Consider the following 12,367-nt stretch of genomic DNA (forward strand, 5'->3'; position numbering starts at 1 on the left):
AAGAAAAACATCCAAATGTAACTTATGGTCACAATATGAGAAAAAACCAAATGTCTCCTTGGGCCTACCAGCAACAGCAATTTGCAATTGAGTAGAAACTGGAGGGGTTAAAAAATAAAATTACACATATTGCAGCTGAGGCCAGAGTACAAGGTCTGTATGGCTGACCTGCAGGAAGCTGCAATCAGGCAGACTTTTGAGACTAGCACCAGAAAAATCTCTTGGTATTCACACAGAAAAGTCCTATGCCATGGATACTTGGGAGTCCCTCTCAACACCAGGACATACTTGTTACCAGTAAATGATGACCAATTACTTGTAAAGACACACAGTTAGCAGAGTTCACTCAGCCCAGGTAAATATAAACATAAAGAAACATACAGGTTTTAAATCAAATATTCCTCTTGCACAGGAAAGCCACCCTTTTATTATCAAGTACGCACCACTTCATCCAGAATGTCTATTTGAGAAACAACTCCTTACACACATTACATCTTTCTCTTCTTCACTTCCACTAGCTCAAAGGAGCTTAAATATGATGTGTGTTTACCAGCACTGACAACACAAATCATTCCCCACATGTATTCACCAATTATCTCCAACAAGCAGCAGCACTACTGCTGGATTACTCTGCTTTGCCCGAATAAAGAACATAAACTATCAAGGCCTATCAGGAAGGAGAAGCAAAAATTATCACTAGCTCAAAACCCATGGATAAAATAATTCAGGAGAGAAACATCTCAAATGGATTAAAATTGTCAGCACTGTGACCTGCTCAATAAAATCAAAATATATTTGCTTTATGCTTACGTTGCTTCAAGAACTATGATGTGAAAAACATACTCAGTTTATTTGTACATCTGCTTTTTCAGAGCTTTTCCTTCCTCTCACAGGCCTCTTTCATGCTTCTCACTTTTCCTGACCAGCACTGTCTCCACTCAATGGCATCACCATTTCCTTCACCTCCTTGTTAGCTCCCCTCATTAAATTCTCATACGTTCACACCCACAGCTTCTCGTAGGAAAAATAAAAAATTTACCAACTAACTAAGAGCTATTAGCTAAAAAGAGCAGGAAAAGGAGAGTTTTAGTGAGGGATGCACAACTTATATTGAGAAGCCAAACTAATTCCTCGTGTCCAGGTAAGCATCAGGCCAACTTCCTGCTAAGAAAAGTCTAAAATTTAGAACTAACTGCTAGAAAAAGAAAACTATCTCTCCTGGATACTCACTGCTCTCTCCAGTGACTCAGACTTCAGATCCCATATTGCTGCTGCAGCTCACAGTTCTCCCAAAATGCAAGAAACTAAGTTTGATTTAACTACTGCTAAGTTACTGCCACAGCATATATTGCAGTTGAGACAGCCATGACACACAGAGCATCACCACACAATTTCAGAAAGCTCCAACTCAGTTGGAGCTTACACAGTTACACCTTACCTCTTCACAAGGCTGCAACCATTGGCCCTCCTTGTTCTGTAGCCCAGCCTTTTATCCCCTCCTGTTGATGCCCTGCACCTGTGTGCCCTCTGTTCCCTTTGGTGTCATTGCTGTCAGTGCTGCTCACAGCTGTGCCCATTGGGGATGAGGCTGGGCCATTACCACAAACTGTGTACCTACAATTTACCTCCTGCACAAAATTAACTAATGAAAATTCAGGAGTAAAATTTTAATGTGAAGCCTGGAAAAAGTAATGATCATGTCAAGCAATGGAATAGCCTGGACAGATTTAAGAAGCTCTGGTTTACACGTTCTCATGAAGCAGCTACAGTTGAAAGCTTTGGTTTCGGAAGCTGGATTGGAGTTATTTACAAAACCTAAAATCAATGAACTTGCTATTAACAGTACAGGTAAAGAATTGACTACTGAACCCTAAAACCCAAAGAATGAAAGAATTTTATCAACATTTTGAAAAATTACTGCATTTCACCCTTATTTTACTCCCACAGTGCCCAAATGCTTCACCATTAACACCACTAACACTGTCACAATTTGACACTGGACAAAAACCAGGCACTCAAACAGTCACTCACTCACCCTCCCCTGCTACAGCTGGGCAGAAGAGAGGAAAAAAATTAAACAAAGAGTTCATGAGTTGAGATAAGGACTGGGAGAAAACATTCCAAGGGCAAAACAGTCTCAACTCAGAGGCACAAAGTGTATTTCTTACTAAAAAAGTGAGAGGAGGATAATGAGAAATAAATAAGCCCTTAAAACACATTTTTTCTCCCAACACCTCCCTCCTTCCCACAGAGAGTGCAGAGACACAGGGCATGGGGGTTTTGGTCAGTTCATCACCCGTGGTTTCTCTCACTGCTCAGGGACAGGAGCCCTCCCATGTGAGACCGTGGGGTCCCTGCCCACAGGAGACAGCTCTCCAACATAGTTCCAATCTCACATGCAGCAGTCCTCCCAAAACTGTTGTGGCATTGGACACTCTTCCATGGGGTGCAGTCCTCCTCCAGACTGGAAGCAGGGCCCCCTCTCTCCACTCGGTCTCCCACTGGATCACAGCCTCCTCCAGGCATCCATGTCCTCTGGTGTGGGCACCTTTCCCACAGGCTACAGGTGGATCTCTGCAACCCCCATGGATCCCTATGGGCCGTGGGTGGATCTCTGCATCCCCCATGGATCCCTATGGGCTGCAGGGGCACAGCTGCTTCACCAAGGTCCTCACCACAGCCTGCAGAGAAATCTCAGCTCCAGCACCTGGAGCCCCTTCTCTCTCTCCTTCTCCACTGACCTTGGTGTCCATGTTGTTTTCCTCATGCGCTCTCACTTCCTTCTCTTCTCTGGCTAGTAAAAAATTGTGCCCCACTTTCTTTTGATTTTCTTCTTCAATGACATCACAAAGGCATTACCAATAGCTCTAAGTGGCCCAGCCTTGGCCATGTCCATCTTCAGAGCCATCAGGGACTGGCTCTGCCGGACATGGTGGAAGCCTCTACCAGCCTCTCACAGAAGCCACCTCTGTGGCCACCCCTACTACCAAAAACCAGGCCATGCAAAACCAACACAAGCACTAATGCTGGTTCTGAACAGTCCAGCACAGAAATGGGAAAGGTTCTCTGTTGTTGCCTTCCTGTTATTGTTAAAAACTGAAAGCTTTCTCATCAGGAAAGTCCTTTCCTTCTTAATCTACTTGGAAATGAAAACAAAGCCACCTCCTCCCCTCTGGCTCTGCGCCAACAATTCTCACTTTAAATAAAGCAGCCCCACCACCAGAACCGAAAATCTATCAAATCCTGCAAAATGCTTTCACAACGCCATTCCCTTCACCTTGGAGACCTACCCAGGAGTGCCAGGTGCCGTGTGTGTCCTGCTGCTCAGCAGGGACCCCGTGCCACTGAGGCGATCCTGCCGGCGCTGGTAGAGCTTGGAGGCTGCCAGCCCGCGGAGCCTGAGGCCGGCCATGCACCCCGGCCCCTCTGCAGGGAGTGCAGGGACACGGCGGGAGCAACGCCGGCAGCGCGACGCTCAGTGAGTCACCTTCCTGCGGGCTGCTGGTTTACATTGCAGAAGAGCTGAAGCAGGATGCACAGACACCCCAGCAAGCACAGCCTCTCTGCCATTCTGCCATATCCTTAAAGACCTGACAGCCTCCTTCCTGTATTCCACTAGGAATTATTTACTTAATGCAGCACACTAGGGGCTACCTCATTCTTTCCTAGCCTTGCAGAATGCATCTGTATAAATGTCACAACTGAGGTAAAAAAAAAAAATCCTGAGTCTTCACATAATTAAGACACTTGAATCAGAAAGAAACCTTTCTGATCGAAACACAGCAAAATGGAGAAAGGCAAAGCAGATTACTAGAGCTTTGACAGCAAAGACTACAGTTTACTGCAGATCAGTATCTGACCGCAGCATCTCCAAGTGCTTCCCTGCAGGCTGCTGTACTACACCATGTCCTAAGATACTGTAAACAACAGAGCTGTTCCTTCCACTTGGACAAAGCATATTCCAAGAAACAAGGTTGCAAACACTTCTGCTCTCCGGCCTCACTGCAGCCGCTCACAGCAGAGGGTCAGGAAGCAGGGAGGAAGAACATACTTGGCATTCCAGGCTCCAGAGCTCTCTGGCCTTCAAGAACTACCATGAAAATATCCTATTAACAAATTACTTTTTAGTAAACTTCAACAAAAGGGGAGGGAAGGGGAGGGGAGAGGATTTTTGTAGCATGACTGATGACTTCATGAGTTCTAAATTAATATTAACAACCAGGAATCCCTTCAGACACTTAAAGAAAACCAGAAGGGTTTACTGGGGCCCAGTAGAACAGGCATGAATAGAGAACAAAATATTTCTAAATTCACAAATCAGCAGTCTTAAAATCTACAATGCACTCGCCATTTCCTTGAGAGCTTCAGCTCCTAACCTGACAGCAATCTGCCACTACCATTTCTTTCAGACTGTAGGCATAGTTTACCCATTTCTACTTTAGAATACAAATGGAATAAAGAAAAATGCAATAAACAATTTTAAAAATGTAAGATTAAATCACCATTTAACTTCTAGCAAAAAATTAAATCACCACAACAATAATCTCCCTCATCCTTAAGCAATCTGACAAAAACCCTCCTTCTCTCTAAACACTTAAGATTTTACGTGACTCATATGACATTATTCCATTGGTTTTCAAATAATCACTCTTCCATGGAAACTATGACTGTCTTCTTCAAAAGGGAAGATGAGGGAATTAAAGGAAAAAAAACCCCAAAATCTCAACAGCAAACATCCTGTCTTCCCATCCTTCTACACAAGCTCCTCACTCACTCCTCTCTTGCCACCTTACACACAGAGTGAAAATGCACAGGTTTGTTTTGTCTTTCCCTCTTGACAGATTGCTTTAAAGAGACAGGGTTGATGCCAAACACTTGTAGGTGGTTACTTTCTGGGCCACAGCAGAGAAGAAAGCAGCCAGACTTCTTTCAGGCATTTTCAGCTTCTCCCTCAGAGAAGGATCTCTATGGCCCCAGAACAGACTGAGGACCTTCCTATCTAGAGAGCAACAGAGAGCAAGTTTAGATAGAAAGATTAAGATTAAAACCACATTTTCAACCCAGAAGAGCAGAAAGGGCTGCTCCTAACTCAGAGAGATAAAACATCTCTTATTTAATGCAGGTACTGTCTACTCAGTGCCAAGAATCTTTTGTAATATTGTCCTTTAGACTCCCTCCTATCTCAACCCATTTTAATTGCAACTGCTTCATGTAAAGCAGCAGCTCTCTACTGAATTAAAGAAGTATTTAACTAGCTAGCCTAATTGAAAATAATATACTGTTATTTCTTACCTTCACTGGATTAGGAACAATCAATAAGCATATCTGTAAATGCAGCTGCTCTTCTTTTGTTGACTACAGGAAGTACATAGGCGTATCCAGATCCCAATTTGACTAAGTATAGTGATAACAAAAATTTCTTATGAAGTTAATTTTACGCTCTGAAACATGCACTTGGGAAATATTTTTTCTTGTGCTTTATATTAGGTCACTTTCTAAAGGCAACACAAAACAGCCCAGGCATATTTCACCTTTGAGTTTTCTAATCAACATCACAGCAGCAAAGACTTAAAGGAAACTCTCTTCCATTCTTGTTTAGTTTCTGCTTTGGGCATTTGACAACATTTTGCTCACTGGTCATTCACAGATCCTCTATCTTAGGAATAAGCTCATCACGAAGATAAAGAAAAATAAAACAACAAAATCCAGCTAACCAAATAAAATTAATCAACTCCACCCCAAACTCCAACAATCCTCAAAAAGGCAAAAGTCAAAATGAACAGATGGACTAAATATATCAAATACAATTCTAGAAGCAGTCTTCCCTTATTTATTGGTCACGAAATACCGTAGTTATCTTCTAAATGCTCCAAAAATCACAACTACTGTATTTATCAACACTGGAAATCACAGAAAGACTGCTTCGAAACATACTGTTGTTACATCTAATACACTATCTCTTACACAGAATTAGTTTTCAAATGTAGTTAAAACAACATGTAACCTCCTAAAAGTAAAGAGTGTGGCCAGCAGGTCAGGGAGGTGGTTCTCCTCCTCTATTTCCCCAACAGCCCAGCCCAGGGCTGGCAGTCACAAATATTATTTCTAAAATCCAATTATCTAGTTATCAGTTTTCTCTAGCAAAGCACAATCCTCACAATGTAAAAATATAACTAGTGATATGTTTAAGATTTGCATTTCATTTGCTACATAGCCACCTAATTTTAGTAATTTTTTTTACTATGAGTACACAAAAAGAAAGATGTGCATTTCTTTTTCCTGGACTTATACTTTTCCCCAATGCTAAAAATCAATAAATCAAATCACTGCAGTTTTTTAAATTCAGGAGATGCTCTCTGCAGCCAAATGAAATAGAACACAATGAAAATGGAGTTATTTTTAATGTATTTTAATATTAATAATGCATCTGTAATCAGATTATCTAGAAGAGAGTCCTTTCATATTTCTACTTTATAAGAAAGGTGAAGTAAAAAATAATACTGTTTCAGCACCCCATGTTTTCCAGTCTTTTTCACTTTAGAACACTCTAAAACAACACAATCATTCCCTGTGTCAACAGTTTCAAGACCAAAGGGACATTTATGACCGTTCCTGGCTCAGGAAGGCTCCCACTGATGGATATTGTGGGGATGCTCCAGCTGTGAAGCAGTTCATCTCCTCCCAGAACCCTGAAAATCCCATGTCCCAAATGCTGGAGAACATCTGACTGCATAGTGTCAGCAGACTTGAAGAACTACCAGACAACAAACAGGGAACAACATCTGGGTACCACTCAGCAGAGTGACCCCTAGCTGGATCCAAGGAAGAACATTCATTCTCAATGCTGAATTCTTTGCAATGCCACAGGAGTCTGTCCCAGCCTGAAAACCAACTTTGAACACGGGGCTTGTCAATGGCATTGGCCAGGCAAGGGCTGAGCAGCGCAAGTTACACAGACACTGTAAAGCTTTGCTGGGAAACCACAACCCTAAACGGATGATACTATTAACAAGGAAACAGCCAACTGAGTTACAGCTGTGGCAAACAACTTCAATAAATTGTCCTGTCCTGGGAATGACAGCAGACAGAATTTTAGAAATAAATGTTCACAGCTGACAAACTTTTCAGCACAAACAGTTCTCAAACATTAAATAACACCTGCCTTCACTTGTCACAAGCTAAAGCCAAGGCCTGGTCATTTTAACAGCCCTGTGAAGTAAACCCAAGGAAAAGGGAACAGAAGTCCTGCATCACTTTGAACTGCACACTCTGCAGTGTCTCAGCTACCCTGGAGTTGTCCACCCAGGCCAAGGCTTCACATCAGAGCTTCCAATGAGCAGTGTTACACTTTAACAGGCAAGTGTCAGGGGAAGCATGGAGAGAAGACAATGACTGTCCACCAGCACTTCCCACTGTCCTCATGAGTGCCTTCACTCCAGGTAAGCCTGTCATTCTAAACAGTACCATGCCACAGTTCTGAAAAACTAAAATCAGCTGGCTTCATACAGCCACAGCTCCTTCAAAGTCCTCTCCATCCTCTCTCCATTTAAGATCTGGATGGGCACCCATGACCTGTGAGCATTTAAGGCTCCTGAGTCTTCCTTTAGCTGTAAGGGAATGGATGTAAACTTGTAAATACACACCTGTTTCACATGTCAGAAAAATAAAAATGGACCATTAAAGACATGAGGAAAAACCCAGAAGAGTTTTAAGCATGTATAATAATCAAAGAGCATCAATTTAATGACAGAGACCAAAAATAATACATTCCCAAATCACAGATGAGCATACACAGTTATTCAGCAGGTTCTCACACCCAACAACCCACTAATCAGGATTCACTTTGATCAGAAAAAGCTGCATAATATAAACATCAAGACTTGACACAAAAGGAAAGTGAATACTTACACATAAAGTGCTCTGAATCCATCTCACTTTTCCTAATCACAAAGAACAATCCTTCAGAACTACAGAAACATAGTAGGACTCATGAAGATGAGTGTCCTAAAAAGGGCACCTTGCTAATTGTAGTATTACGTCTTCATGCTTCTCATCTCCAAAACATTTCACAAAAGCAAGCTTATTTTCACAAGCTGCTTATAACATCTGGTTTTTATTTTACAGATGGAACAAAAAAGTGACATTACAGCACTTGTGCAAGCCCTCACAAAATGTCAGAAAATGCCTTCCCCACTCCTCATTTACAACTGTCAATTAAGTTGCTTCACAGAGTTCTCCACTGTCAGCACAAGAGGAGAATCTAGCTCCAGATTTAAACAGCTCCCGGAACATGTTAACTCCAAGGCCAGCTCGAAGAAGAGAAGAGTGAATCTGTGGGCAGAGGGGCTGCGAGCAGATCAGTGAGGAGGGCCCCGATGGGCAGCGGTGCGGGCACACCGGGCACAGGCTGCCAGAGAGCCCGGCTGCTGAGCAAGCACAGCTCACACCTACGGCTGCTCACACCCACAGCTGCTCACACCTACAGCAGCTCGCCCAGCTCTGCCCTCCGCTGTGTCCCCACGCAGGGCTGAGGCACAGCGGAGCAGCTCCGCGCTCGCACGGCGGGCCGGAGAGCGCCCCGCTCCGCCCAGGCCTCACAGCAGCAAAGCGTTCTACCCCGACCCTTCCCGCAGGCCCCCATGGCGCTACCCGGGGCCAGAAGGAGCTGCTCCCCACACGTCACGGCCGGCTCAAGGCGCTGAAGGCGGGCACGGCCCAGACCCCCGCCCGGCTCCCGTGCGCCCGGCCTCACCTGCCCGTCATGGCGGCGAACCCCGCGCTGTCGCCCAGGGGCTCCGGGGCGGGACGGGCGGCTCGGCCGCTGCGCTGCGGCCGCGGCGGCCAGCGCTGACCCCGCCCCGGCGGCGGCCCCGGCCCCTTGGGTGTGGGCGGGCACCGCAGCCCTCAGTGACTCAGGGCAGCCCCCCCCGGACCTGCGCATACTTTTCCTATAAAGGCAAAGAAATATGGAATAGCGAGGCTGCGGAGCGGAAGGACGGGGGAGGCGGCGGGACAGGCACAGGCACGGCGTTTGCCCCTGCCCTGCCGCCGAAGCTGCTTCTCCCCAGCTGGCAGCAAACCCATGGCAGCGCTGTGAGTGTGGGGTGAAGGGGGCAGCGCTGCCAGGCGCGCAGTCACATACACCGCACTGAAGGGACTTTGTTCCTGAGATCGGAGCAGCGGCGCTTCCAGCCTGTTCTGCGGGCTGCTCATCCCTGCACACGCCCTCGGCGAGGGGAAGTGGCTTTCTGGCGTTTTACTCTTCGGGTGCAGAAGAGGGGTCTGGAAGGCTTCTAGAAAGTGGTCATGGCAACCACTGCTGCTGAAGGATGAGGGACCGCACCCCCCGAAGTGGGCCCCTCCAAGTGCGACGTTTTTGATAGTATGTCATCCCATCTTACCCATGTTCAAGCATACTCTGATGTAAAGTGAACCACCAAATGTCATAGGAAGCTTCCGACGAAAAGCAATTTCAATCTTTCTTTTCATCTTGTGAGATACCCCAGTATGCTGTGAATCACCATTGTTACATGTATTGTTGCATTTTGAGAGTAATGACTGAAACTCTGGCGTCCAAACAAATTTTTCAGCCCTACAGTAAAAATTTAAAATAGTACATGGTTCCTCACATCACTGTCTGAGTAACTGTTAGCCAGGAATCCTAATGCAAAATACCACACTGCCATACAGTATTAGATATTGCTCTCCTGGCTGTGCAGCATAGGCAGTGAGCAAACTTCTCCCTCACGGGAGCTGGAGGTCAGTCATTGCTCTGCCCTTGGTGTGTCAGCTGTCCTTTGTCCTTGCTGCTCCAGCCCCTTTGCTGGGTTCAGCAGAGGGTCTTTGTTGAGCTTCTGTAGAGATGGGACAAAGTTTCCGTCTCCCTAGTCCTTAAGGAGCTGGAGTGGCTTGGTCTGGAGAAGAGAAGGAATGGGGCTTGTGCGGCGTGAGTGTAACTTGGGCAGGTAAGTTTGCCTGAGTGAGAAAGGGCATGTTGCCATTTGGGAAAGAGAAGATGTTGGGTGCTTTGTAGCGTGGCACTTGTAAGAGAGGCCATGTTAGGCTTGGAGGGAGCTGTGGTGCTGTTGGCGTGGAGGTTGGTGTGATGTGAGAGTGTGTGTGGGGCGTGCAGGAAGGCTGCAGTTGGTGTGAGATGTGCAGAGCAGTGGAGAGGCAGGCAGCCTTGTCTGGGGCCATAAGGCTGAGGCAGGCTGAGCACAGGGGCGCCAGGTGAGCTGGGCAGGAGGTCCTATGGTGTAATGGTGAGCACTCTGGACTCTGAATCCAGTGATCTGAGTTCAAATCTCAGTGGGACCTGAGCCTTTTGGTTGCCTCAGCATGCTTGCCCTCAGCATGCGTACACTCTCACCCCTCACCTCTGCTGCTGCTGCACTTCTGCACTCTTCTCTCATCCATCACACAGCACCTGAGCTGCACAACACCCACTCCCAATGGGCCAGGCACAGGACTCTGCTCTGGGACCACTGCCTCCTGTCTTGGATGCATCCAAAACTGGAAACTGGGATTCACGCTGTGGACTGCTGTTTCCAGTTTGGACCATTCTCACAGGAACAGCAGGACACTCTGTCTGCCATTACTTTTATGCCCAATCCTATCAACGTCTCCTTTTTTCTGCTTTCCTCTGCTGCTCCTTTTCCTCTTTTCCCTGGCAATTGCTTTCTATTGCTTTGCAATCCATTCCATGAGCTCCACCAGCATTGGGCAGTGCCCCATCATTGGGCTTCCATTTGTTTCCATGGGAGAGGGAAGGATGCCCCTGGCAGAGCAGGGGGTAGGTGAGGGAGCAGGAGAACAAAGGACCACAACTCTCCAGCAATGCTGCACAAAGGCTTTAATGAGAAGGAGCAAAAGCGGCGGCACAGAACAGAGACCAAGGAAGACGTGTGGGGGGCCAAGGAGGGCAAGAGATGGGCCCGTCTGCCAAGGAGAACGGGGATGATGCGCCGGCCTCAGCAGATCTGACCGCAGCGGGAGAAAGGCAGACACAGGCCTGAGCCCCCCAGGCCAAGGGAGCCCCCAGAAGAGATGGGAACCCCCGCGGTGCTGAGGGAGCTGCCCACAGCAGCTGACAGAGAGGATCCCACGGCTGTGCTCTGAGGGAAGGAGCTGAGGATGGGGCCCGGCAGGGTCACCACCACCGGCGAAGGCTCGATGTACACCGTGGAGTCAGCGCAGCGGACATTGCAGGGCTCAGTGCAGCTGCTGGCAAGGGGCGTTGGGCCACAGGGGCCGCAGGGCCGTGGGGGACAGGGTCTGCAGCAAGACATCTCTCGGTGCGGGAGGCAAAGCTGCAACACAGAGCAGGGAGCACCACCCAGCCTCAGCATCACTCTGTCTCTCTGTCCCTCAGCTCTCGCCAGGCACACATTTGGTCTCCAACACACACTCTGTGCCTACAGCTCCCACCACCCTCCTGCTGCCCTGCGAGTGGCACGGCACGCGAAGGCTGCCCCACTGCAGCAAGAGGAGGCAGCACAGTGGCTTTAAGGGCCCTGTGGAAAGACTGGTCACAGCCCATCTCCAGAGCAGACATGGCCGTGTCAGACAATGTCCCGGCGTGCACTGGCACATTTTGTTACACCAGGGCAGGTGCAAATTCTGCTGGGCACATCCCCCTGAGGCTGAGCCCCATTGATCCCCTTGTGCTGGAACAAAGCCCCCTCTTCCCAGCTGGCCCCAGCCCCCAGCATGGAAAGGCTGACGGCCCTCCAACAGTTCTGTGCCAGGGCCCAGCTGAGGCAGCCCAAGGATCAAGCCGGGCAGCCTCCATGAGAGCAGCTCAGCCCACAGGGAGGGATGGAGCGGGCTCAGGCTTACCTGGTTCCTCGAGGAAAGGGAGGCCAGAGACCAGGATGCAGAGCCTGCAGCAGAGCAGCCTTTTATGCTGGGTCCCAGAGCCCTGTGGGGCCACAAACATTCCTTGTTTGTGAAACATCCAAACTCCTGGGAGTGGCCACTTGCGAGGCCTCGCTGCTGATCAGGTCCCTGCCTCTTTCATCTCAGGCATTTTTCCCTAGTTTCACAGCACCCAACATGGAAATGATTAATGTGTGTCCCAGCTTACCAAGGCCACGTGACTTGGAAGTCCCCAGCCTGTGTATAAGGTGCATTTAAATCTATTTGCGTATTGTCTATAAGTTTCTGTCACTTGTTCTAATTGATGGTTAATTGGGCTCCAGTTACAGTTAAATTCAGCCATGAATGGACACCTCAGCTCATCTCTCAGGAGCTTTCAGTGCAGACACTCAGGTTCATCCTGAGAGTCATTTCTTTCATGGGTTATCACAGATATACAGAAGACTGAGGGTCAGTTGAGGCACAAAGCCAACACTGCAAAACCCCATAG

General features: G+C 47.5%; 1 protein-coding gene and 1 non-coding gene across 4 annotated transcripts in view; one reads left to right on the top strand and one right to left on the bottom strand.

Moving 5' to 3' along the window:
- Positions 1 to 8,860, bottom strand: part of LIMS2 (LIM zinc finger domain containing 2) — a 32,119-nt gene extending 23,259 nt beyond the window's left edge. Inside the window, exon 1 of one of the 3 annotated variants that reach the window (XM_058812585.1) lies at positions 8,753 to 8,860. In XM_058812585.1, coding sequence (XP_058668568.1) covers positions 8,753 to 8,763 — 11 coding nt within the window. In that variant the 5' untranslated portion in view covers positions 8,764 to 8,860. Of the gene's footprint in view, positions 1 to 2,741; positions 2,979 to 3,290; positions 3,326 to 8,752 lie in introns of those variants that run through there. The other 2 variants (XM_058812583.1, XM_058812584.1) reach the window with 2 other exon arrangements.
- Positions 8,861 to 10,245: 1,385 nt separating this feature from the next.
- Positions 10,246 to 10,317, top strand: TRNAQ-CUG (transfer RNA glutamine (anticodon CUG)). Its single transcript has one exon. It is a non-coding gene; the product is annotated as a tRNA-Gln (tRNA).
- The last annotated feature ends 2,050 nt before the right edge of the window (positions 10,318 to 12,367 follow it).

Source organism: Ammospiza caudacuta, chromosome 11 (genome assembly GCF_027887145.1).
Source record: "Ammospiza caudacuta isolate bAmmCau1 chromosome 11, bAmmCau1.pri, whole genome shotgun sequence".
Lineage (NCBI taxonomy): Eukaryota > Metazoa > Chordata > Aves > Passeriformes > Passerellidae > Ammospiza > Ammospiza caudacuta.